Genomic DNA, 27,292 nt, shown 5'->3' with positions numbered 1-27,292 from the left:
ATATTATTAAGTAGGCTTCTGTTCCACTGAAACACGTTAAAGCATTGTGTGATCATTGTGGTCTAACCACAGACTCTACCTGAAAACATGAACAAATACATAGCATGTGGAAAGCCAGAGACTAAATATGCAGATTTAAACTGTAATTATAGCTTTATAAATATGCTCCAACTGTGCCTAAAAGGAACGTGGAGAAACATAAGCATTTGTGCTAGATTTGTGATATTCAGAGAAATGGTTTTCTTTTAAGGTTTAAGAAGACATTGTTTCTAACCATACATATAAAAGTTTTTAGACATTAAATAAATTTCTCCAGATTTACCCAGACAAACACACCCATGTCTGTAAGTGAGCCTTTGTTCTCATTAAAAAGTCTCCCTTTAGGGTTGGAGAGATGGCTCAGTGGTTAAGAGCACTCACTGGCTACTCTTCCAGAGGTCCTCCGTTCAATCCCCAGCAACCACATGGTGGCTCACAACCATTTACAATGGGATCTGATGCCCTCTTCTGTTATGCAAGCATGCATGTAGATAGAGCACTCACATACATACAAACAGACAAACATACATAAATACACACAGACAGACAGACAGACTGACATATGTAACGAAATGAATACTTAGCCTGGAATAGTGGTACATGCCTTTAATCCCAGCACTCAGGAAGCAAAGGTAGGGGGAGGCAGAGATAGACAGATTTCTGTGAATTTAAGGCCAGCCTGGTCTACAGAGTGAGTTCCAGATCTGCCAGGGCTCTATTTCACAGAGAAATCTTGTCTTGAAAAACCAACCAACCAACTAACCAAATAAATAAATAAATAACTCCGGTTTTTAAAAGACAGGGAAGAGATTCTATAAGCTTTAAACACAGATTATTGCTAGATTTTAAAAATTATTTTACTTTCTACATAGTTTTCTTTAATTTCAGAATAGTCTCCAATAAATATAAACTTTTGGAACAAAAGTTATTTTTTTTTTAAAAAGCCTGTTTTTCAGCTGTGCTTCTGGGAGGCCACAGGTCACTCAGTTAGCTTATATCTCTTCTGAAGCACGTCTGGCTGTAGACAGAATCTCTCTCCACAACTCAACAGCCCATAATTTGATTTCAGACACAACTAAATATAGCATCAACTTTGGTATGAGGGATGGAAACCTGAGCTCCCTGCCCCTCCCCCAAGGCAACAGTGGATTCTTTTCAAGACAGGTGGCTTGTGGGTCTTGCCTAGTGTCAAACCAGACTTTCATTGTGTCCTTTCCTGGGAACATTTTAAATGAACATTAAGGGCACAAGTTGGGGAGGGGGTTGACTTTAATCTTGAGCGTGGTTTTAGCTACAAACTAAACACTGGGCTTGGGCGATTCTGAACCAGGTCTTTTTCAAAGACTCCTCTGAACCTCAGTGTTTGTTATGCTGTCTGCCCCTCCCGGTTTCCTACTGAAGAGTAGAATTAATCCAAGACACTGAGGTAGTTGACAGGTTACTGCCCTGTAACAGGCGCTTTGCTGCTCCACCAGCATTCAGGCATGCCATGTCTCCTCCTGAGTCTAACCGCAAGGGTGCCGGAGAGAATGGGTTCCTTCTGAAGAAGCCTTGTTGATCTATGAAATGTAGAGAACACAGCCCTGGGCCATGCCACTGGCCTTATCAGAGCCCAGGCTGAGTTGAGTCTTCTTATTCTCAAATATGCTGTCTTCAAGCAAATCTAACTAAACTGTCATCTTCAAATATAGGCACCAGTAATATATAGCTTTTAAAAAAGATTAAAAGGCCAGTGGTAAAGCTAATGATAACAGTGATCATGTGACTTAATAAAAAGGTTTATTTCAGAGCTAAAAGGGAGCTCCAGGAGGCGAGCCCTCTAATTACAGCATGTCTGCCTTGTTTTAACATTGTACATAAGTGGATGTAAGGGTCTGGGCAGCCCCCTCCTTGGAAGGAAAGACTTCCTGTGTGCTCTCAGAACAGCCACCGTTGCTGGAGAGTCTACATCCAGGGCGCCACTCTTAGGTCTCTTAAGGTGTTTAGACAATTCTGGGATGTTCAGGAACCCTCTGTCTCCTTGGAGCTTCTGGTAGAGCCCTGTTGCTGTGGAAACTACAAGACAAAGAAGCTAAACCAGGGGTTGATTGAGATGGGGGAAGCCAATAAGGATACAAGTTTTGGTTAGGAAGGCTGCATCCTGAGGAAGTTTTTATCCGTGGATTAATGCTGAAACTAACAGGTCTCATGTCTTAGAGAATCACCCTGTGCCCTATGACGTCTTGGGAAGCACAGCCTACATTCAGGTTTGCATCGTTCTTAGACTCCATCTCAGACTCGGAGGATGTCTGTGGGTGAGCGATGCAGGCATATGGGAGGACCACCTCTCCAAAGTGCTCCCCTGCACTTGGTTGCTGTCTTACTCAGAGTTCCTATTCCTACACAAAACATCATGACCAAGAAGCAAGTTGGGGAGGAAAGGGTTTATTCAGCTTACACTTCCATATTGCTGTTCATCACCAAAGGAAGTCAGGACTGGAACTCAAGCAGGTCAGGAAGCAGGAGCTGATGCACAGATCATGGAGGGATGTCACTTAGTGGCTTCCTTCCCTTGGCTTGCTCCGCTTGCTTTCTTATAGAGCCAGCCAGTACAGTTGTTTTTATCCAAATCTCCTCATTGGAGTCAGCGAGAGACTGAGAGTCTGACAAGGGTCATCGATGGCCACCTCCAGGGTATCAGTCCTCAAGGCCTTCTAGGGAGGCCGCGGAGACTGGAGGGTGTGTGCCGAGGCGTGTCACCTGGGCGGGTCCCGGGCTGCACAGAGACCCGCCTCCAGCTCACTCGTGGTTGACAGCTCAGCTGGTGAGGATCAGCTCGTGCCAGCCAGTCGCGTCTCAGCCTGGGAGCTTGTGCGCCCGCGGCCTGGGCTCGGCGGCAGCAGCGTCCAGCCACCTCCCGAGAACAGTCTCTGCCTTGTACCCAGAGCACCGTTAGCTGAGGGCGCGGCTGCGGCAGATCGGCTCGCTCTCTTCAAAAAGCAGAGAGCGGACCTTGTTCCTTTACCCGGCGCCGGCGCCAAGAGGAGCTGGAGAGAAGGAAAAGACTTCGGCTTTTTGCGCTGGAGACTCCTGGGCAAGATTTGGCATCTTCCCGGGCTGCGGCCACTCCGGGGTGACCAGCACCCAGACAGCGAAGAGAGCGCCTGGATCATGGAGCAGACCTGGGCCAGGTAGGAAGCGGCTTCTCCCTTGCCGCCTGTGGACTTCGGATCCCTGCCCTACTCCCTCCCCCACGGTCGCCCCCCACCACCAGAGGCCTCTGAGCTCTTCTTCCCTGTTCTGTCCTGTCGCCTTCCTGGTTCCCAGCTCACCTCTCCCAGCCTCCCACACGCGCTCTGATCTGTAGCACGTCCCCAGCTCGGCGATTCTCCTTTTCACCTACTCCTGACGTCTAAACCGCCCCGGGGTTGCCTGGAAGTTTTTCCTGTAGTCATGTGTCTGCCTGTCTTTTCCTGATTTGGGAGCTTCTTTTCCGAGAGGCTGGAGAAACTCTGGTGGATCGCCCCCAGGGATACCTTTAGTTCCTGATACTTTTAACGTGTCTGGTTCGTTCTCATCCTGCCACGTTTTCCACCTCAACCTCACCATGCCCTACCCACACGCCTGCAACACACGGAGGCCAGCAACGCTCATCTCCTTGAGGACTGGGATAGGTTGGATTGTGGAGGTGATGGCAGAATTTTGTTTCCTTCACCTTCCATCCCACCATTCCCGGAATATTCTTTAAAACGGAGCTCCTTCATGGACTGGCAAGGATTAAAGACCATGTGTTGAGACAAAGGTTTCTTCTCTCTCTCTCTCTCTCTCTCTCTCTCTCTCTCTCTCTCTCTCTCTCTCTCTCTCTCTCTCTCTCTCTCTCTCTCTTCTGGGAAGTCTCTGGGTGTGGGAAGACTGGATCCCAGATAGAGGCACTTTATTCCCAGAATTCAGTTTTGGGGAACAGAAGTGTGAACCAGTGACTGTTCTTGCTCCTGAGACAGTGACGACTGGGAACACGGAAAGTAAACTGGGTTTCTACAATAATTATGCAAACAAAACAAAACAAAACATTGATTGTTAAAATCAACAGAACGAACAGGACAAATTGCACACAGGGTGTGTACTGGCTGGTTTTGTGTCAACTTGACACCAGCTGGAGTTATCACAGAGAAGAAGCCTCTGTTGAGGAAATGCCTCCATGAGATCCAGCTGTAAAGCATTTTATCAACTAGTGATCAATGGGGGAGGGCCCAGCCCATTGTGGGTGGTGCCATCCCTGGGCTGGTAGACCTGGGTTCTATAAGAAAGCAGACTGAGCAAGTCAGGGGAAGCAAGCCAGTAAGTGACATTTCTCCATGGCCTCTGCATCAGCTCCTTCCTGACCTGCTTGAGTCCCAGTCCTGACTTCCTTTAGTGATGAACAGTGATATGGAAGTGTAAGCTGAAAAAAAACCCTTTCCTCCCCAACTTGCTTCTTGGTCACGATGTTTGTGAGGAATAGAGCCCCTGACTGAGACAGGGTGCACTGCTGGAGGAAATGGACTTTATCCATGTGAAATCCTCCTTTTTTGTCCTTTCTCCTAGAGAACTGTGCTCTGTTTGGGGTTTTAAGTGATTTTCTTTTTAAAAGTTCAGTAAAGAGACAGGATAGGACTCAAAAGCCATGCTGTGAGGGCTGGCCAAGGGACCTGGAGAGGGGGAGGGCATGGGGGCACTATTCAAAGATCTGAAGAGCAGTTGGTGGTAAGGGGATTAGATGAGTTTAGAATCTCCTAAAAGGACAGAGCAACTGACGGATTCAGCAGGTTTCAGAGTCAGGTATGGCTGGATGGCAGGAAGTGCCCTCAGAACACTGGCCTACCTGATCCTGGGAGATTACTGCTCGAAGAGTGCCCAGTGGGGAGAAGCATGTGTCAGGGACTGCTGCTGTCTATCAGCATTTCTCACACCTTAAAATTTCTCACGATGTTAACTGTGGAGCTGGGGAGATAACTCATCAATGGAGAAAGTACCGGCCTTGCAAACTGGAGGATCCAGTTCCTCCCCCAGAACCTACATAAACAAACAAAACCCAACCAGGTGCTGTGGTGCAAGTTACAGACCAGTCAAAGACCCTATCTCAGTGTGCGTGGTGTGTGTGTGTGTGTGTGTGTGTGCAGTACCCGAGGAATGACCCCTGAGATTGTCTTCTGACATACACAAAACTGTGCGTTCACACACGTACAAATATATGCACACATAGATGTGCACACATACACATACAAAGTGATTGTGTCAAGGTCTCACAAGTCACAGAGTGTATAAATGTGATGAGTAATCAGATCGAGTACCATCCCTGACTTATTAACTTGGTCCTACTCATGATGCCCAGGTCACTGTTACCCTGACTTTAGCACCATAGACTAATTTCACCTAGTTTTAAATTTCACATAACTACAGTTAGACGTGATGACCTAGCATCCTGCTTCTTTTGCTTATTCTTACGAGTTTGGGATTATTCAACACATGTGTTCTGTTGATTTATTCTTCCTTCTAACTAAGATTCTATTGAGTGTTAATATGTCAGTTGATTTGTGGCTAGTAAGGGTGTTGCTATATACATTTGGTACATGCCGTTTGTGAATGCGTGTGCACATTTCTGATGGGTAAACAAGTAGAATAGGATCACTAGGAAACAGCATGCGCATGTTCAGCTTTAGGAATACTACCAATTTTTCTTTTTCTTTTTAAAATATATTCACTTTACATTCTGATCGCTGTCTTCCATCCCAGTTCTTCCCTCCCCCCACACTCCCTCCCCCCAGAGAATGGAGTCCCACTCTAGATATCCCCTAATCCTAGCACATCACATCTCTGCAGTGCTAGGTGCTTCTTCCCCCACTGAGGTCTGACAAGTCAGGGGAATGGATTTCTCAGACAGGCAACACCTTTAGGCATAGCCTCTGCTCCAGTTGTTTGGGATCCACATGAAAGCCAGACTGCACATGTGCTACATATATGGGGGGGGGGGCTAGGCCCAGCCCATGTGCGCTCTTTAGTTGGTGGCTCAGTCTCTGAGAGCCCTAAGGGTCCAGTTAGTCGACTCTGTCCGTTCTCCTGTGGAGTTTCTATTCCCTTTCAGGGCCCTCAATCCTTCCTGAAGCTCTTCCTAAGCCCCATCCACTGTTTGACTGCGGGTGTCTGCATCTGTCTGAGTCAGCTGCTGTGTGGAGCCCCTCAGAGGACAATACTAGGCTCCTGTCTGCAAACATAACAGTATCATTAATAGTGTCAGGAATTGCTTGCCCATGAGATGGGTCTACCGAATTTTTTTTAATAAGCAGTTTTAAAAGAGGTTTCTAAACAAGGCATCCAAAGGGGACATGGTGGAAGTGCTTCACACCGCCGGTCATTAGGGGATGGCAGAACTGAGTGTCATGTGCCTACTGTATCCATATCAGAATGGCTGACATTAAGTCATTAGAAAACACCTACGGCTTGCAAAGTAGATAGCTGAACTATTAATAAGCTCAAAGCACAATATGAAATGTATTTACAACGCAACCAAAGACACTTACAAAGATCCATGTAACAATGCTTAACCTTATCATGGGCTTTAGACTCAGGTGTTTTCTATGTTATTTCTTTAGAAAACCAATGCTGATTGTGACTCAATTTATTTTATCAACTAAGTGGTCATGGTTGGCAAAACTCGTGGTAAAAAGATGATGGCTGGCGACTCAGGACCTTATCAGATCAGTTTATAAATGTCTATTAAAGGAAAGAAGCCTAAACAGCCACACACTGTGCTAGATGCTAAGCATGAATGAGACCGGTTCTGCCTTTGAGGGTTTCATATTTGAATCACCAATAATTTTGTTTGCTTGTTTATTACAGAGTCTCACCATACAATCCAGGCTGGCCCTGATACCCTTGTCCTATTTCCTTCCTCACCATTTAAAATTTTAATAAAGTGAAGGCAAAGATATACATTAGCTACTGTTATAGTTAACATTAGTGGTCAACAGAAACTTTGAGTCCCTTGGGAAGAAAGAACCAAAATAAAAAATTACCTTGATCAGACAGACCTGTGACCATATCTGGGAGACATTTTTTCAATTGTTAACTTTTTTTTTGTAGGAAGACCCAGCCCACTATGGGCAATCCCCTCCCTAGGCAGATGGGCCTGGGCTGAATAAGAATGCCATCTGAGCAAACCAAAAGGGAACAAACCAATAAGCTGTGCTTCTCCACTGTATTTGCTTCCAGCTCCTGCCTTGAGTTCCTGTTTTGGCCTCTGTGAATGATAGGCTTATGACCTGTAAAGTAAAATGAGCCCCATTCTCCCAAGTTGCTTTTGGTCATGGTGTTTATCACAGAGACAGTCTAGGACAGCTACTGCGGAAGTACACTGGGAAAGCACACCCTGAAGGATGCTGAGAAGAAGCATTGACCATCATTGCTAAGGCTTATCAAGTTTTCAATACATGCTGATTCCTTGCATCTGTGACCTCTCTTCACACTCATAACTTACACTATGAACAGTTTTCAAGACAAGGAACTCAAATTCAGGGAGAATGACTCATTTGTCCAGTGTGACCCAAACGACTAAGGAAGAGATGGAAACTCTGATGATCTAACTCCCAAACCCGAGATTTTTATTGCTTTATTTGAATTGGGTCTTGTAGGTAACTTGGTTTCTGAGTTCGTTTTGAAAAGGTGTACTTATGTTGGCTTTCTTGAAATGTATAGCTATGCTGAAGTCTGGGATTTTAACCCCAAGTTTCATTCCAGAAAGTCCTGGAAAGTGCCCTGCCTGAAAGGTACTTTCACACAAACCCCATGCTCTCTCGCTTTGTGGTTTAAAGTGGTTTCATGAAGCCGAGAGGCTGGCCTTGAGTTTCTTAGCCTTGTGCCTTCTTCTGTCTCCCAAGTACTGGGATTATAGACGTGTACCCTGCAAGCCCAGCTTCCTCGTGCTCTTTGTCATGTTCAGTCTACCCAGAAGGACCAGGGTGCTGAGCATTCACTTCTCAGTTGGACATGCCCTGCACATCATTTGTGCCCCTGCACCCCCGTGTGTGCCTTCTGTCCTACCGATGCAAAAAGTACGCAATGCAGGAGGTCAAAAGCTTAAAACTTGAAACTAAACTCAAGGTATCATCAGGTCTGAGTTCCTTCTGGGAGAGCACCACATTGCCTGCCTTTCCCAGCGTTTGGAGACCCTCAGCATTCCCAAGCTGCTGTTTCCAGTACCACATCTCTTTCTGTCATTCAAACCCCCCCCCCGTGTCTTCCCTATAAGGACCCTTGCGACCACTTTGGGGCAAAACACATACTCTAAGGCCATCTCTTTTAGTCATATTGTAGAGGCCCCATCACTGTGGAAAGTGGCACGGTCACCAGCTCTGGTGATTAGGAATGTGGACCTCCTTGGGATGGATGCCATTGTTCAGCCTGCACACTGATGAGTACTGGAAAAGTCATTACTAATTCTCTTCCTTTTTTGGGTGGAAATATTCTTGCTTGTGGCATATGGGGGACTCTGAGTAAGTGGAGCAAGTCATATGTGACTTTTATACAAGTTGCCTGAACAAAGAACTAAAAGAAAGAAAGAAAAAACTTCCTTATTCAAGATCAGCCTTTAAGAATAAAGGTTAGGAATAAAACGTATATTACTCTGTTGTTTCATTACCCTGTAATTAGATTTAATAGGATGTAAACATTACTTGCATCTGCTTTCCGAGGCTGTGAAAATCTGGATACGGCAAGAAAAAAAAAAAAAATCAATGAACCAAGAAAATCAATGGTCCAGGTTCAGGATTTGGTTTCACTTCTTGGCCATATAGTCAAAAGTGAAACTTCAAGTAAGATGAGATGCTCATCAGCCAAAGGCCTATTGTACCTACCAGATCCCATTGGTAGCTTTTCGTATTTGTTTTAGTCTTTGCTAACTCTCAGCTTAGTTGAATTCATTTGAGCTACTAGAGAGTCCTGCTGACAAATGGTTAGTCAGAGCTAGAGATGGCATTTTGCCCCATTTTACAGATGTGGCTGCTGAGGCCTGGAGGTGATGTGATTTTTCTACCGTTCAAACTTAGTATATGCATAGCAGTTAGGTGATGCCAGTTTCTTGCTTTACTGGCATTTCACACATACTATTTTGTAGTAGGAAAATGCTTGCTTTCCTAATTCTATTACTGAGATGTCTTTAGACTGTGAATTCCCGTTGAATATTCATCAATGCTAGCAATTAATTTTCTGTATTTTGAGAAGGAAAATCTCTGCCTTGGCAACCATGCTCTACACTTGGCTGTAGCTTGGGGACTTTGTCTCAGTTGCTGTTTTTACTCCTTATTCCCAGAGCTAGATGGGGGTAGATCCCCCCACTTCTTCCAGCCACAAGGGCTGTGTGAGGGAGACAGGGAAGGTTGCTTTTGCTCTAGAGACAGAGTTTGACTGCATTTCACCCCAGCATCTGCCTCATCCTGGAAACTCACTTCACTGTGACTGTGTTGACCACTCAGATGATGTCTTAAGACACCACCCACATGAAAATCCATCTGTCTTATAAATAAGATTCCCAACTGGGCTCCGGACGTTTCACGTGTTGTCTCGGGCAAAAATTCAAACAACATTTAAAGTTAGAATAAAAGTCCAAAATAAAAAATAGATGTCATGATGACCCAAGGTGGCTCCATCCGATCCTATTTTGAAACGTTCAGGCACATGGGGACATGTTCCCTCTGCCTCACAGTGTCTTCTCAGTTCTCTAGTCAGCACGACAAATATGATGCGAGCTTTTCTGAGCCCTCACAGCCAAATCATCGTTATTCACAGACTGGATATAATGTTTACAGTGATCACCATGACCCACATCTTCGTAGTACTGTAATAGTCTGTGGCACCATTCAGTTAACCCATCTCCTGCCCACTGCTCTTCTGCCTGTTTCTCTATGTGTTGTATGCGTCACGGGCAATGACGTGCCATATGGTGGGATTATAACACATTGCTTCATCATTTCCTACTCTAAATGCCAAGAACTCTCTCCACTTCTACTAAGGCTGGGTACCAGAGGCCTGGAAATCTGCTTTTGCTCTGGAAGCACAAGTTGGCTGCATTGTAGCCTTCCAATTTCCCGCCTTAAGCTATTGTAAATACTCAGTTAATATCTGGACGCTGAAAGCATCTTCTATTTTTTAAAACAATTGATGTTCAGAAGTAAAACAGTGGGGTTAAACATTTCCAGTTTTTAAAAATACACTAAATATTCTGAGTTGTGTTTGTACATATCAGATGGATATATTACAGTTTACGTGTCTTTTCAAGACTTGAATCCCCATGTGACAGTAAAACATAAGACAGAGAAAGACAGAGAGAGAGAGAGAGAGAGAGAGAGAGAGAGAGAGAGAGAGAGAGAGAGAGAGAGAGGAGAGAGGGAGTATAACTGGACCGCATGACAACTTTACCCTTCTTTGGGGGAAAATCCTTTATTGTGGTTGTCAATCTCAAGCAGTATTGTGCTAATAAATAGGACACAGGGGCATAAGTAATTAAGAAGTAGGTTTGGGTTGTAGCAAAATTATGCACAGTATGTGTTAGGATGCCTATTGCAAGGAAAAAGGAAAATGTGCCATTTGCTTATATGTATTGCCCCTTACATACTTCTCTTCAGCTAAGTCTTTGTATGTTTTATAACAGAGAGAGGTGTGCATTTGTGTGCGCCAAGTGGCAACATGTAATATTTGAACTGAGTTTGTTTCAAGAGTCTTCCTTGAGCTTTTCCAGGCTTTGGCCTCATGGGAATAACATTGCCAACATCCCTGGGGAGCTGGTGATACAGTGATTGCCACTTTGTACACCCTGATCTAAAATTATTGTGTGTGGGCCTTCATAGACCGGTTGTTCCCACCCACACACCTAGCCTCGCCTTTGCTAGGGTAACTTTATCCTTCTGTGGCTAGCTTCACCATTGCCTCCTTTGGGGAGTATTTTCAGAAGCGAGTTCTTGGTGTCTTCTATAGTCCTGTCTGTTCTGTGTAACATGGTACCTACTTGATTTATTTAGTATTTTCCATGATCTTCTTTGATTGGATGATAGATTCATTATTTGTGCCTAGACCATCAGGAAATCTTCAGTTAAGATTTTAGATACCATTCCCCCAAAAGCCTCATTGTCTCCTAGGCGTTGTCTTATTGTAAGTGTATACAGCCGTTGTTTAAGAAGTGCATGCAGTTTGTGCTGTGATACATCTTTAGAGCTGGGTACCAGAAGGTGAATGATGCTGACATGCTCACCTGGCCCCCGGGCATGCCTTGCTTCACGGTCCTCTTACCACAGTTCTTTAACAGGAGTTTGCTTGAGTATTGTGCAAACACTGGCATCCCTTGTGGGCATTTTTATCCCTTATTCTGTCCTTAAAAATCTTGACCCTGAGGGCTGGAGAGATGTCTCAGTGGTTAAGAGCACTGACTGTTCTTCCAGAGGACCTGAGTTTAGTTCCCAGCACCCGTGGCAGCTCTCAACTCTCTGTAATTCTAGCTCCAGAGGCTTCAACATCTTTACACAGACATGCATGCAGGCAAAACACTAATGTACATAAAATAATTTTAAAAAGAATCTCAACCCTGATGGTGTATTTATTCCCTGACACCTATAAGCCTGCCCCTCCCCCTCAGCCCTTTCCCTGTCTCTCTGAGCACTGAGTTACCTCCATGCTTACTTGAGCTCCTTGGCTCCCACATATGACCCAGACTGTCTGCTCCTTGTTTCTCTGTGGAGCCTACCCTGAGAATGAACAGTGAAAGTCATTTTCTAAGTACTATGCTACAATTTCTAGTACCTTAACAGTCCATACAGTCCTTGGTGAGTGCTGTGATTTCCCTTAGAGCTCCATGACCTTTGTCTTAGCACTTTATCAATCCAGATGGAGACATTGGACTCTAGCTTTGTTTTTGTAATTTCAGAATAATCTATAATTTTCCTTAAACATCTCCTTCCTCGTCCTATTTTCTCCCCCCACCCTTCCCTATTTCTCTGGACTCTTCCTGTGAAAGAACATCCCTTATAACATTCTAAATAAAAAGCCTTTTTTTATTTTTTTGTATGTGGGTGTTTTGCTGCATGTATGTCTGTACACCACACATGTGCCTGGTGTTTGTAGAGACCAGAAGGGAGTGTTGGACCCCCTGGAACTGGAATGGTGACTGAATCCATGTCCTCTGAAAGAAGAGCAAGTATTCTTGATTGCTGAGCTACCTCGCCAGCCTCTCCTTACAATCTATTGTTTTAATAGAGTGAGAATGAAAGCAAGGGCTAGAGAGGTGGCTCAGAGGGTAGGAGGGCTCTCTCTGCTCAGTCTGGTGACCTGGCTTCTATTTCTGAAACCCATGGAGGTAGGAGAGAGCCAACTCCTGTAAGCTGTGCACTGATTGACACACGTGTGCCATAGTATGTGTGCATGTGTGCATGAGCACACACACGAATGCGTGCACATGCTCTCTCTCTCTCTCTCACACACACACACACACACACACACGTAAAAGTAAAAACTATCTAGGGATCATTTGCTCCATCTGATTTTTCATTTATAGATTTACAGAAACAAAACTAAAGGACAATTACAGGTAAAAACCTAAACATCTTTTAAAATGTGGCCTGTGAGTAGTGACATTTAACAAATGACTTGCTTTTCCTTTTTTCATTTTTGAGATTTCCATAAGGGTCACGGAGCTCTTTAAAAATTATTACAGATAGACAAAAAAAATTAAACACGGAAAGATTGTCCGAATCAAACATCAATAGGAAGGGAATAAGATCAGCCGGCGTAGGGCTGTAGTAGACTGAGTCAGTCCCTCTCCATGGCCCAGGCCTGGGAATAGTAGTCAGAACCACAGAACACACTGGCAGGACCCAAAGGAGCAATAAAAAGGTAGGTTCTGGAAGTGTGTAGAAAGACCATCCCTGGTGATCTGGCGGAAGCCAAAACAGATGATTTTAATGACGTACATATGTCTCACCTAGCTCTTTACTGATTCAAAGAGGCAGAAGGAACTTGCTAGATAGTTCAATGTCTGATGGCCTTATAAGGCAAAGTGAGGAAAACAATCACCTGAACCTTCTTTACCTTCGACAATATTAAATCATTTCTCTGAACTGTAACAGTGGCAGCATGCAAAAATTGTTTCCTTTAGGGAGACACACAGATATAGACATAGACAGACAGACAGGCAGACAGACAGACACAGGGTGGGGGCAGAGACAAACAGAGACAGACAGACAAACAGACAGATTCTACTTCCTGGAGGCTGTGTGCAGACATGCAGCTGTGCTGGCTGTAAGGATGCTTGCAGGGCACTGTAGCTGTTGAGGATGAGCACTGCCTCCTGGAGGTGCAGGTCATGGGCACTTTCTTGGAAAGACTTCTGAAGTGAAGGCTGTAACTGCAGCCTGTGCTGGAGAGAAGTAGATGCCTCTGCAAGTCAGTCCGTTCCTAACATGTTGGGGCGCTCCAAACATGCTGTGTGTTGTGAGGGGCTTTGCTAATTCAGCATCCTCGCTTGCAGAGATTATAATGATGAGTCTGGAGATGAGAAAAATGATGATCTCAGTGTGTTTACTTTACAATAGACCCTCCATCCACATCTGTGACTTCTACCCTATTTGCATTTGAATGCGTCTTTTTGTGATTCCTGTGCCAAATTATGGGGTAGGAGTATTTGGCAACATTTGAAGCCTAGAGGATACACTTGCTGTCTCCGTTAGCTAGTGAATAGGGGGCCTGAGATTCAGTCTCAGATGACATTCACAAACGGCTTTTGGCTTGGATTATGTCTGTCTCCCTCATCTTTAATGCTTTTTAGTTTCTTCTCTTTGGCTGTAGGGAATGAGATCCAGTGTTATTATCTAGGGGTGCAGGGGAGATGTAAATACCTAGAGAAATTTGGTTAGAGACACTTTTCAGGATAAACACGTTTAAATCATGCTCAGCACTTCCCTTTCAGGATTTTAATTTATTTGTAACATATCATTTATTAGACCAGATACAAGTATAGGCTGTCTTTCATAGATAACTTGTTATCCCAAGAAACAAATTTGTTCTGAGTCTCCATTGCATCTTGGCACAGCAGGTAGCTCAACTTCAGGAGAAGAGAAGATAGGGAAGCTACACAGAGCCAGGTTGCAGAGAAAGAACAAGCTAGACACAGGTGAAGACAGAGCAAGCCAGAGGCTGAGAAGGAACCAGAAGATTAGAAAATATTGCCAAAGTTAGTATGAAGCCAAGCAGAGCAATTCAGGAGAAGCTGGGGGCGGAGCTAGTTTGGATCAGCTTGGAGAGGAGTTGGAGCCTCAACAGATGAGTTGACAAACCAGAAAGTGGTCAGAAGAGAACTAGGAAGGGCCGAGCTTATTCAGCAGCAACTTTCAGAGGCTAAAATCACTCTAAGCCTAGATAAGAGGCAAAAGGCTTCCAGGAGTAGGCCTAAGTTAGCAGACAGAGGCAGTAAACCTCGGAGACAGTAATTACCTCAGGAGAATGAAAGTTACAGCTACATTTCCTACTTTATATTTATAGGCATTTTTGCAGGAATGTAAATATTATGCTGATCCTTCCTTACTCAACAAGTCATTTGAAAAAAAATTACTTTTCAAAGTTTATGCTGATCAGTTTTATAGTGGCGAATGGCGCCATATATATGTGTGTGTGTGTGTGTGTGTGTGATTTTCCTGACTTGGGTTTTAGTCCCAGATCTGTCTGGAAGCCTTGCTGGAAGCAACCAGCAGTACCAGTGCTTCAGTGGGACCGCTGCACTGCCTTGAAAGGTACCCATAAAGAAGACGAAGCGTTTGAACTCAGCCTCCTTCCCATGAGTCTCGGGCCATTGATAAGATGTGTGTGGGCACATTATTTGACAGAACATAATGTGGGTGGTCTCTAATTCCCAGTGGTCTTCATTTCCACCCAGAACGCCGTGAGCACTGTCTTTGCGGACTGCATTCCTGTTCTGAGCTCTCATTCCAAGCTCTCATGAGAACTGCTCCAAGGCCTCTGAGCCACATCACCAGACACTGCTGCGTCAACGAGGCAACTCCCTGCCTCAGTTTTCTGTGTTAGTCACTGCACTGGTGTGACAGCATATCTGAGTTAAACTGCCTTCAAAAAGGGAAGGATTATTCTGACTCTACCCTCATTCATTTTAATCCGTGGTTGTTTAGGACATTAGGGCCTGGTGAGAGCAAGAGTATGTGGGAGAGAAAATGTTTTTATTGGTTACTTGAGTCCTCCCAAGTTCCCCACTGCTCCCCTGTGACCTTTCCAACCCCCAAAGGGAAAAAAGTCCAACTGTGTTGCCCAGATACTCTCTGGAGCATGCTCAAACTCAAAATGGCCCGTCCCTTGAAGAAAACTGAGTCCTGCCCCACCCACACCCCCTCCATGTGGCAAACAATAAATATAACAACTTCCTTCCACCAGACGCCACGTGTCCGAGATTTCACCACCTCCCAGTAGCGCCACAAACTGGGGACCAAGACAAATTTACATATTGACCTTTCTCAAGCCTTTGAGATCCAAACCACAAGGATGTTTGAAGTGGTCAGGTAAAGATGTAATGTGTGAGAGGAGACAGAAAGTGCTTTCTGCCTCTGGTGTTCATTGATGTCTCTGTCTGAGAGTCAAGAGTTTGGGAGAAAGGCTTCAGGAAAAGGAAAGGTAGTCCATGGACTGGGAACGAGCCCTAGAGAGCCATTTATGGGTGGGCTGGAAAACCAAAGCACTGAGCACACCCTTTGTCTTCCTGTCTTTAGCCTGGTCTCATGTTGCCTTACACACTTCTAGACCTAGATTCAATCCATGTTCTCTGCTTCCTATGGGTTTCTTGGACATCTGTCCCTGTGAAGATAATATTTCTGCCTCATCTCTGTTCTGAAATCCCTTTAAACACTTTATTCTCACAATTATCTCTTTGAACCATGTGCCTTAGTCTCAGAATCTATTAAAGGATTATAGGATGACAACTATGGAAGATCCATAACTTCTATCTTATTTCTAGTGCCTTGCATCAAAAGGCTTCTCCGCACATGCTTGTAAAGTGGGCTGTAGAGATGGCCCTGTTGGTAAAGTGTCTCTGTGCAAGTATGAAAGCCTCAGGTGGTTCTCCAACACTCACGTAAAAGCCAAGTGTGCTGGCATGGTAGAGCCTGTGATTCCAGCTGGAGATGCAGAGACAGAGGATTCCTAGGACTTGCTAGTCATGTCGTTTAGTAAAACAAACCAGCAAGTTCCAGTTTCAGTGAGAGACCCTGCCCCACCCTCCATATGCACACACACACACACACACACACACACAAGCCATTCTTACCTGCACATATAAACCAACACACATATCAAATTTCTATAAAAAAATAACCATAGGAATCCAGTCTCAGGTTTCTGTTGTACATACTGTTCAAACATATTACTTGTCTGCTTCCAAAATGTGTTTATAAAAAATGAACCAGAAAGATAGAAAAGCCAGTCTTTGTCTTTTGTCTTGGAGATGCTGGGCAGAGGTGGTGGTGAAGGGTGGAGGGAGGTCCAGGAAGATGCTCAGGACTGCCTCCAAGCCTATGGCCTGGGGGAAGGAGCTTGAGAACAGACATATTTGGGGGTAGTTCTCCACTTCTCTGAGAAGAAACGTCAATCCAGGGGTAATGAGTCTAAAAGGTCAGGCTGAAGAGAAAAGGATGGTGGAACCTGGATTGGCATCAACACCTTCCAAGTGGTTTTGGTTGGAAGATTGTGGTTGTCTGAAGAGATAATTATCTCATGTAGTAAGAAACTAGTTGCTGAAGCTGATGGGTAACAGGTTGGTGACTCCTTCCACTCTAGACATTCGATCAATGGGATTAGATGATGGCACCCAGAACACAGCTGGCAAAGAAGGGTCCATCTGCCCTGTAGAGAATACAGCACAGTGGTCCCATCACCGTGTTGTTCTTTGCTTTGAAGGAAGGATCCCAGGCCCCCACCTTGCTCCCCAGTATCATGAGTAACTTGACTAGTGGGCCAGTGTGGTATTAGATCTTCAAAGGAGCTGTGGTCAAGCAAAGCATACTTGAGTATCTTGGATATTTCTTCAAGTAAATGAAACTACCATTCCCAAAATTGGTTAAAAAGAACCATCACTCAGTCTGGCAGTATCAGAGTGTCAGGGAGTCATCCTGATAATCTCCAACCTAAAGGCCTTAGAAAACCACAGGAAGAGCCAGTGGTGTAAGATACAAAGTATTGATGAGTTGCTTGAGTCTAAAGTCAGTGGTGTAAGATACAAAGTATTGATGAGTTGCTTGAGTCTGATATCACACCAGTTACTTATCAGCTGATCAAGAAACTTTGGGTGAGCTGGCACACACAAATCAAGCAAGTGAACAGCTTGTGAGTAAGTTGTGCTTGGAGATTCTTGGTTCTTCCAACTAAACAGAACATTGTCTTAGCAAGTCACCAGGCTGTGTGATTTTCATGGAATCATCTTGTTATTAACAAAAAAATGAGGTTAGGGAGAAAGAGAAAGGTGGGGTTATCCCTCACTAACACAGGAAAGCAGATTTCTCTTGAAAAGATCAAAGCATTTCAGGGAAATGATTGTATATGGATATTTGACAGTGCCCTGGTGAACAGCATCCTAGCTGAACCTGAGCCACTTGTGGATTTGTGTTTTATTTTGTTTTTAAATCCAAAAACAGTTTGATTTGAGAAACCAGGAAAAGGGATACACATAATTTTTTTTTTTAGTCTTGGCTAAAACAGAAGAACATACCAGTGTGTCTTATCATTTGGTGTGTGTGTGTGTGTGTGTGTGTGTGAGTGTGTGTGTGTGAGTGTGAGTGTGTGTGAGTGTGTGTGTGTGTGAGTGTGTGTGTGGGTGTGAATGTATGTGTGTGTGAGTGTGTGTGTGAGTGTGTGTGGGTGTGTGTGTTAGCATGCGCTCGCAAGTACATGGGGTCTATTTCAACTCTCCCTCGATTCAATGCACTTGGGCTTATCAGATGTCTCAAATGGTGACCCTCTAGATGTGTACTCAGTCTTTCTGCCCTGTGGGTTACTTCCTTCCCCTGGGAAGCATCAAATTTCCTTCCCTGCCTTTTTCCAGCAGTGGAGAGTGACTACTCTTTGGGCATTAAGATAGAGAACTTGAGCTGTTAATAGAGCTAAAGTGATTTTTTAAAACTCTCCTGAGAGATTATGAGTATGCCTTTTAACTCAGTCCCGTCTAAATTGGCCATTCCATCCTTCCAGTTATTGATCCGTACGGGTAGGCAGCAAGCTGAGTGTGTGCATGTGGGTCGGGGAGGTGAGGCGTTTGGGAGGGGTGATACCCATGGCTTTGTTGCAACCTGCCCCTGGTCTATAATCTGGACCTGCAGAGCAAGGAGGGTTGAGCAAGAGTGTCTGGAAAGTACCTTAGATTCTTGAAAAGCATTATGGTGGCGTTTTGTTGTGAAATGTTGTACTCCGTCAGTATTCTACCACGGAGACAAAAATGCTAGACAAAAACAAGTTAACAGAGGGAAGATTTGTTTCGGGTTAATCAGTTCTGAGGTTGAGTCCATGATCACTGGCTCTGTTGTGGACCTCTGGTGGGACAGAACATCACAGAATGAGGGTGTGAGAGAGGAAAGCTGCCCTTCCTCTTATCATCAGGAAGCAGGAAAGAGTAAGGGACAGTTGGGGACAAGATATATGTAAGGTGACCTGCTTCCCTAACCAAAGTCCCACCTCCTGGAGTTTATGTTGCCTTCTGGTACTGCCACCCACTGGAGCTGTCAGGGACAGGGGTGGGGTGGGGGCATTTCAGATCCAAACTGTCACAGTAGAATCTGCCATTAGATAAGAAAATAAAAACTTATATTCTGCTTGTGTGATTACTTGAGGAAATAAAAGCCCAGAAAGGTAATAATAATATATAAGCAAGCTAGTGGTTTTCCACACACGCTAATGAATTGTGTGTTGAAACAGAGATTGCTCATTTGTCTAAAAGCAGAAGCAAAACTCCATCTGCATTTTGTTTGTACCAGGGCATCAGCCTTAGGTAGACTGTGAAGAACTAAGCTGGGAGGAACAGGGCTGTGGTAAGCTGGAAAATACTTGTCTGTTCTAATTAAAGGGAGAGGGGAGTTTATCCCCTGTGTGAAGAGGTAGACCCTTCATTTTCCAAGGGAATGTAGAAGTGTGTCACCCCGAGAGGATGGAATAAAACAGGTTGATGGGTGGATTTAGCCTGAGGGTTGACTGGGCCTCTGAAAGCAGGACAGTCTGAACTGAGCACGCATGCTCAGTGAGTAGCAACCGGTGATGATAAATTTCTTCTTATACAAATCTCAAACCATTATTCTGCTTAGTCGTTTTGACAGGAGGGAATCTAAAAATGGTGCATACATTCCTCTCTTCTATGACGTGGCTCCCTCGCAGGGAGACTTTTTAGTAAGGATAAAAGAAAGGCAGAGGGGCTGGGAAGACTGACGCTGGTGATCTACTTTTGGTTAATAGAGAATTTCCAGTTGTGTGCATTCCAAATGTGTCACATCGGATACTTTCATGTCCATCTGGTTAACAGAGTGAAGATTTATGTGATGTTTCCCTGAGGCAAACATCAATTTCCAAGCAAAACACCAGAGTCCCCTCTGTCTTCCTGTGACTATTGTCTGGCTTCTAAAAGGAGAAACCCTGGAAAGCATTGTCTGCAGAGTTCTTTCTGTTTACTACTATCTGGGGATACCCGCAAGCTTACAGAATAAGAAGTTCAATAGCAAAGTGCCTCTCTGAAGAGTAATTGCAGCCATCTCTGGCCCAGCCTTACTTGTGTGCCCACCCAGCCCGTCCAAACAGTAGCCAGCAGCAATTTTAAACCTTTAGCCACTCCGGTCATCTTTCTGATTCATAAACCCCCAGTGACTCAATGCTTTTCAGTATCCTGAAAGACTTTCTCCAGCCTGTGACCCCTCCCCCCACTCTACTCAGCCTACTGGTGCAGCTGCTTGGCATTCTGGTTGCTCCTTGGAGGGCATTTGATGCTATCAGCTTCCTAAAGTCATTTCTCATATACCCCCACAGCTGCTCCTTGCTACTAAATGCTACAGCCTCCTCTGCCTCTGCTTCCCTGCACACCCGCCCCTTCTCTACACCCATCTTTACTGTCCCATCACTATCATGTCTAAAGAAAAATTCCCTTCCCCAAATTCTGGTGCTTTCCATTCCCCTCTATCAAAGGAGCCAATCATTTATCACTTTATTTCTGTGGTATTGGCATACCGACGTGGCTGGTGGCCTCCAGGCTCTCTCAACAAACAACACAAGTACCCGTGGAACTTCTCAGCTCCTCTCAACTTATCCCATGCCTTCATGCTCCCTATCCCAAACGTCTACAGCTCATGTGCTCCCTGGACTCCCATTGCCTTATAACCCGACTGTTTTGTTACCTGTTCTTTTGGTCCCTTCTCTCTTGGTCTTCTGTTTTTGTCTCCTCTCTTGCTTCCCCTACCTCTTTCTCCCCTCCTCTCAAGTCTGCTGGCCATGTTCAATTGAACACTTTTTCTCTTTTTTCTGGACTCTTCCAGGTATCTCTGGCTGTGCCCTCCCTCATGTCTTCGTTGAAAGCTTCCCCTCAACCACACCTCCAAGTAGCCACACCCCCGTTTATACCCTCACCCTTTTATAAGACTTGTATAAGAACAAATACTTCTATACCAAAAGAAAATCTTTTTATTTTCAAAGGATACCCCTAAGCAAACTTAAAACATTTTTATCCTCACTGGACTAATCATTACTTTGGAGGATAAAAATGTTGAATCTTGTTTATTGTTATTTACTGGTAATTTTTTTTATTGCTTTAGCTACAATAAAACCCTGATCTTTGAGGGCTGGGGGGTTATAGCTCAGTCCTTACTGAGTCATCAGGCAGGGGCCCTGGGCTGAATCTCCAGTAATTCCTAAAGCAACCAAAACAAAAACTCAAACAAAACACAGCACCTAACAACATGTAGGTGTTTGACAAGTCCTTATTGACTGTTCTCTGTGATCTTTGTCCTCTCTGGGTAAAGGATGACAGCGCTTGTCCTTACTTTGCAGATGAAGCCCTGGCTCCTGGATCATGCCATTGCTAATGTTTTCATGACTTTGCTGTGTGTGGGGGGTGGGGGCTGATTCTTTATTTTATTTTCTCTATTTGAGGCAGGATTTTTCTTAGCCCAGGTTTGCCTTGAACTTACTATGCAGTTGTGAATAGCCTTATACTTCTGATCCTCCTGCTGCTACCTCCTAAGTGCTGGGATCACAAGCAGGAGCTACCCCACTTTGTTCCTGGGTTCGGGGAAGCAAATCCAGGGTTTCATACATGCTAGACAAGCACGTTACCAACTCAGCTACATTCCCAGATCCCTTTGCGTCAATTCTATTGTCTAAACATGATGTTTCCTTCTACATTGTCTTTTTTCTATAAAACCCTCACACTTCTTACTTGAGGTATCGATGCCGCTTAAATGTCCTCAGCTACTTTTCATTGTCAACTTGACACAACTAAGAGTCATCTCAGAAGAGGGACTCTCAGCTCAGATTGGCCAGTGGCCATGGCTGTGAGGAACTGCTGATCAATGTGGAAGGGTTCAGCCCACTGTGGGCAGTTCCATTCCTAGGCAATCGGTTCTGAGTTATTAAAGAATGCTGGCTGAACACACGGCAGGGCAAAGAGAGCCTCAGCCAGTAAACAGCTTTCCTCCATGATTTCTGCTCCAAGCTCCTGCTTGAGTTCCTTCCTGAATTTCCTTAGGGATGAATTATTACCTGCAAGTGTGAGCTGAAACAAACCCTCTCCTCCAAGTTGCTTTCTGTCATGTTATCTATCACAGAGACAGAGAAGCAAACTAGAATACCATTCTCTTTTTTTCTCACTTCTCACAGCCTCACTCAGCATCTAGAACAATCTATGTGAAGTCTAAGTACTTGATTTATTATTATTATTATTATTATTATTATTATTATTATTATTATTAATTCTCTAAGAAAGCTGAGTTTGGTCTGGTTGCTCCCTGCGTTCCTCTAACACATCAGAGACCTTCTTGACTTAGGACCCTTGCTGTTGCCTCCTGGTAGAATACCTTTCGGCTCCTGCTCTTCATGGGGTTGATACCCTCTTTATGTGGTTTCAAAGGTCTCTCTCACCAAGCCCTTATACTAGTTAAGTTCTCTATGCTTTTGCTGTCATTGATGACAATAGCAGTTAAGACCCGTGGCCAGAGTGTAATCAGTACCAGTGAAGACAAGGGAGAGACACACATGTCTCGTCTCTCAGTAACACGTTCCTCATTAATTACATTGATTAATGTATGTTTCCTTTCACAGACATTATTTTGGAGAAGATGATGGAGAGATGGTACCCAGAACAAGCAGTGCAGCAGGTAAGGATGCTATGGTTCGTGCCCTTTCTCATCAGTTCCTTGCCGATTAGCATTCCCTTGATTTGGAGCTCTTTCAGTCCATAATGGGAGCATCCTCAAATCTTTACGAATTTCCAGATTTGCACACACCACTGAAGTATACCATTCCCTAGTTGGAAATCCCTTGTACATAATTATATGTGCTAGGAAACCACACAGTGCAGTCAATCATAATACAAATACTACTGTGAATTCTTTGTACTTTTAATGAGGCTAGGACTGCAAGATTAAATAAAGTTGCTTGCAAATGAGTAAAATAAATTATGCCATTAAAATGCAATCTCCACTCTGAGGCCCCATTAAAATGGGTATAATACTGATGTCACTCTCAGAGATAAGATTAAATGATCAGAATTCTTGTCTAGAAATAAGCACTCCCTAAATCTCATTTACTATTCTTATCAATGCTATCATAATCATACTGTGCTCGCTACTGCACACGTACCAGAAAGGCATGTTTCATGTTTTCATTGTAATATCAAAGTACAGACCTCCCACCCCCCTGAGTTCTTGTTCTCTCTCTCTCTCTCTCTCTCTCTCTCTCTCTCTCTCTCTCTCTCTCTCTCTCTCTCTCTATCTATCTATCTATCTATCTATCTCTTTCAACTCTTGTTCTCTTGCTCTCTCCCTGTCCCTGTAACCCACCCCCCTCCTTCTCTCTCTGTTATTCTGCCTAAAGAGTAGAAGCTTCCATTTCTCCTTCATAATTTGAAGATTCGTTGTTACCATTTCTTCAAAGTTGCTTTTTCATTTAACACAAATGGATTTACATCTCTGCTGAACGCAGGTAAAGCCTCCAGGATGGTGATGGGAGCGCATCTGTGCTTCTTCAGAGCAGCTGGACAGGAGGATTCCCTTTGACTCCTGGTTTCAGGGACCTGGAGTTGCTTGGCTCTGTTTCCCGTTTGGCCTAGGCGAGGCAGCCCTTCACAGCAGGAGTCTGCGGCAGAGGAACCATGCCCACCTCATGACAACCGAGCAGCAAAGACAGAGGCAAAGGCCCAGGGTCCCAATAAATTCCTTAAGGACTTGCCCCCAGAAACCTGTCTTTCTTCTATTGACACCAGTTTCCACCTTTCACAAATGCCATAGGCTATCCAGAAAGTCTTTAATGTTTGGGATTTGAGGGACATTGAAGATTAAAACCATGACACAGTTCTGCTGGCAAGTCCACAACTGGGTCAGGAGGAGACAGGAAGAGAAGGAGAGAAGGGAAGGAAGAGAGTACAGGGTGGTGATTTGCCTTAGAGTCGACTTTATCCCTGTGCATAAATAGCTTTGCAATAGCTAATTTCTCAATGAATTCAGGACCACACAGGGCCTACTTGTTTTCACTTGTCCTCAGACTGAAATTCTATCGGCTATGTGTGTCTGTGTAGGTCTATGTGTGTCTGTGTAGGTCTATGTGTGTCTGTGTAGGTCTATGTGTGTCTGTGTAGGTCTATGTGTGTCTGTGTAGGTCTATGTGTGTCTGTGTAGGTCTGTGTGTGTCTGTGTAGGTCTGTGTGTGTCTGTGTAGGTCTATGTGTGTCTGTGTAGGTCTATGTGTGTCTATGTAGGTCTATGTGTGTCTGTGTAGGTCTATGTGTGTCTGTGTAGGTCTATGTGTGTCTGTGTAGGTCTATGTGTGTCTGTGTAGGTCTATGTGTGTCTATGTAGGTCTATGTGTGTCTGTGTAGGTCTGTGTGTGTCTGTATAGGTCTGTGTGTGTCTGTGTAGGTCTGTGTGTCTGTGTAGGTCTATGTGTGTCTGTGTAGGTCTTATTCTTCTTAATGTAAAGAGAATGGTTTGGTTAATAGCTCAGTTCATTGTTTCCCTCTATCAGTCAAGAAAAGATTTGTTTTCTACATTTTTTTAAACTTCAGAATATAATGCTTGCTATGCCTTCATCTGTGGCCCTCTTGCATCATGTTTGATGGGGGCACCAATTCCTCGTCATTTCATGTGCCCCTGCCCTGAGCACTTGGCTTTGCAGCATTGTGAATGCTGAGGTGGTAAGAAGCCAGGAGCAGAAAAGGCAGTGTCACAAGGCCCTGTTTCCTGACACATGTAGTATGATTCCTTGGCCAGTCATTGTCACAGGGCCAACTTGGGTAGAGACAGAGTATGGCCATCATGTCACAAAGAGGCATGGACACAGGCTATGTCTCAGGATTCACCAGAAACCATTGGTAATAAGCTTCACATATGATGTTGTGTGTAAATTCTTTTTATATGACCTACAGTTGGTTTGTGTTCTGCAGACATTCAGTTAGAACAGCCATGCTGCCTTTATTACAAAAGCTCTTTTTCTTACTGTTCTGTTTCCTTGCCAGCTTTTCTCAGTGACACTAAAGATCGAGGTCCTCCGGTTCAGTCGCAGACCTGGAGAAGTGCCGAGAAGATCTCCTTTGGGCAGGCACACTCCCTGAGAGCATTCGAGAAGCCCCCTCTGGTGCAGACCCAGGCTCTTCGAGACTTTGAGAAGGTGAGAAAGAAATATGGAGTCAGGATTTTACCTAAAAAAATATGATCTCTCTATATAGGATTATGGGCTCAGTTATCATAATGGTGACCCTTTCAAGAACGTATGCGCCCTAAGTATATGCTCTTGGCTCTTTGTTAGAGGCCATAGAAGATCAATTGCTTGTACTGATGAATTGCTGGTCATCTTCCTAGTTCATTTTTCAGATGAACCCAGGAAGGTTAAATGACACCTGGAGAAAGCTGTACTTGCAACATAATGAGTCCAGGACAATTTCCTCTGTTGCCAGCTTGGACAATGCCAGAAAGATACTGTCTGTTCTATCAGTGAGAACCATTTGCTTTTTAGCAAAAACGAGATAGAGTTGCTTCAGACTCTGTATGGTTTGAGTAGCTATGGCATTCATAGATTCGAGTTTTCAAATGCTTGGCCATAATAGAGGGGCAAAATTAGGAGGTGTGGCCTTAATGGAAGAGGTGTGGCCTTATTAAAGGAAGTGTGTCACCACCCAAGAAGAGACACTCAGAAAGTTTCATGCTCATCTTCTTAAAAAAGAAACATGTCTTTGGTGCCCTCTGGGGGATACCCAAGGAGTGGGCATCTCTTGAGTACTTGGACGTAGGTTTTCAGACACATGGGTTTCCTTTTAGTCCACTAGGGACAGGTATAAACATCGTACAACAAAATCACATTTTCAAAAGCAGTTGTGTTACCATGCATTTACTCTGTCCTTCCTCAATGATCACAGACGTTCCCTAGGATACTTCTGTGGGTGATAATGGTGACAGGAATAGGTGAGGTAAATCAATCTCATCCTTTCCCCCACCTTTAGGATCTGCTGCTGCTCAAAGGGCAGGTGCTTCTGCAGAGCATCCCATAGCTGTGAGGGATGCCCCTGAAAGGCAGTGTGTCATGGCTCCTTTTCCTGAGAGGTAGCAGGGAGCTTAGAAGTGAGAAATGTCAGACCTACTGATAGGATGAATGGTTAGACGCTGTGGGGCTGAGCTGGGGGACTAGCCAGGTCAACTGAATTCTGGATATAACTCCTGAGTCCTTTGCTTTTATAGTTCTGGTATTATGAAGGATTAGTCCTTACTTCTCAACTCTGAGAATCACTGTCAGGTGTAAGGCTGTGTGGTTCAAAGAAAAGGCCAACCAGGGCATTTTAAACCCTTGTCCTCTAGGTATTAAGAGAGAAATAGTAAAACTGGACTTCTGGTTCACAGAGTGCTAATATATGTGCTCACCCTTAAACGTCCACATCTATTTCATACATCTGAGCATCTCCATGGGAGGACTTGACAATCAGAAGAATCATTGATTTGGAAAACGTTGCTGAGCACTAAGAACACATCCCAGTGCCCTACCCTAGAAATAGAAAAAAATATATATATATATATCAGGACATGTTCTGTAAGTTTTAAAACATGTATTCCATGGCCTTGGGATAAAGGCTGGGTAGGGGCTTTCGGAGAGAGGAAGCATGTTGAAGAGGCACATGTTGAAGCATGTACCAGACAGGGCTTCATGCCTCTAGGGCTTGTGGAGCATGCCACAGTGGCACAGGCTTGGGATGAACAGCTAGGATTCATCCTGATTTGAGAAAGTATCATTTGATAATGCCCCTGCCCTTCATTCCCATAGGACCCATCTAGACGCTGCATGACTAACAGCATAGTAATGTAACAACATAACTAACGATGAACAGCATGGTCTATAACAATATTGGGACATATAGAGAGAGTGTCTAACCTTATTAAAGGACTGTGGAAGGGCTTTCTTGCAGAGGGCACCTGTTACGGATGATATATACTGGCTGAGCTTACATTTTCTACTCAGAGATATAAATTCCAAGTGAAGGGGGCATTTAGGGGAAAGGGAAAAAATATACATAGATTGGGGCCATGAGAAGCTGGGCTAAGAAATGGGAGGCCAGACAAGAAAAGAAGAAATATTAAAGGAACTTGCTCAGTAAACAGTGATTCATCAGTAAATGGATTCCTTTGAAAATGTTTTCTGATGCAGGAATTTTAGGGAGTTACCTGGGAGTTACTCTGATTTCAGCATGTTCTGTGTTACTATTGCTGTGATGAAACACCCCAACCAAAGCAAGCTGGGAACAAAAGGGTTTATTCGGTTTACACTTCCACATCACTGTTCATCATCAAAGGAAGTCAGGGCAGGAACTCACACAGAGCAGGAGCAGATGCAGAGGAGGAGTCTACTTACTGTCTCGCTCTCCATAACTTGCTCAGTAGATAGAACCCAAGACTACCAGACCAGGGGAATTCTAGTCCACAATGAATTGGGCCCTACCCCATCAATCACCAATTAATAAAAGTCCCAACAGGCTTTCCTG

At 44.4% G+C, this 27,292-nt stretch overlaps 1 protein-coding gene across 1 annotated transcript in view; it reads left to right on the top strand.

Annotated features, from left to right (window-relative positions):
* LOC308420048 (uncharacterized protein) overlaps positions 1-25,813 on the top strand; it is a gene marked incomplete at both ends in the record, with an annotated part of 39,286 nt that extends 13,473 nt beyond the window's left edge. Inside the window, 5 exons of the mRNA XM_080916000.1 lie at positions 2,222-2,285; positions 2,737-3,209; positions 22,375-22,430; positions 24,785-24,936; positions 25,766-25,813. Coding sequence (XP_080772126.1) covers positions 2,222-2,285; positions 2,737-3,209; positions 22,375-22,430; positions 24,785-24,936; positions 25,766-25,813 — 793 coding nt within the window. The remainder of the gene's footprint in view (positions 1-2,221; positions 2,286-2,736; positions 3,210-22,374; positions 22,431-24,784; positions 24,937-25,765) is intronic.
* Positions 25,814-27,292: the final 1,479 nt, after the last annotated feature.

Source organism: Micromys minutus (genome assembly GCF_963924665.1).
Source record: "Micromys minutus genome assembly, chromosome: 4".
NCBI classification, from domain to species: Eukaryota; Metazoa; Chordata; class Mammalia; order Rodentia; family Muridae; genus Micromys; species Micromys minutus.
Note: the sequence above shows the minus strand (reverse complement) of the source record. Positions and strands in the feature narration are given on the sequence as shown.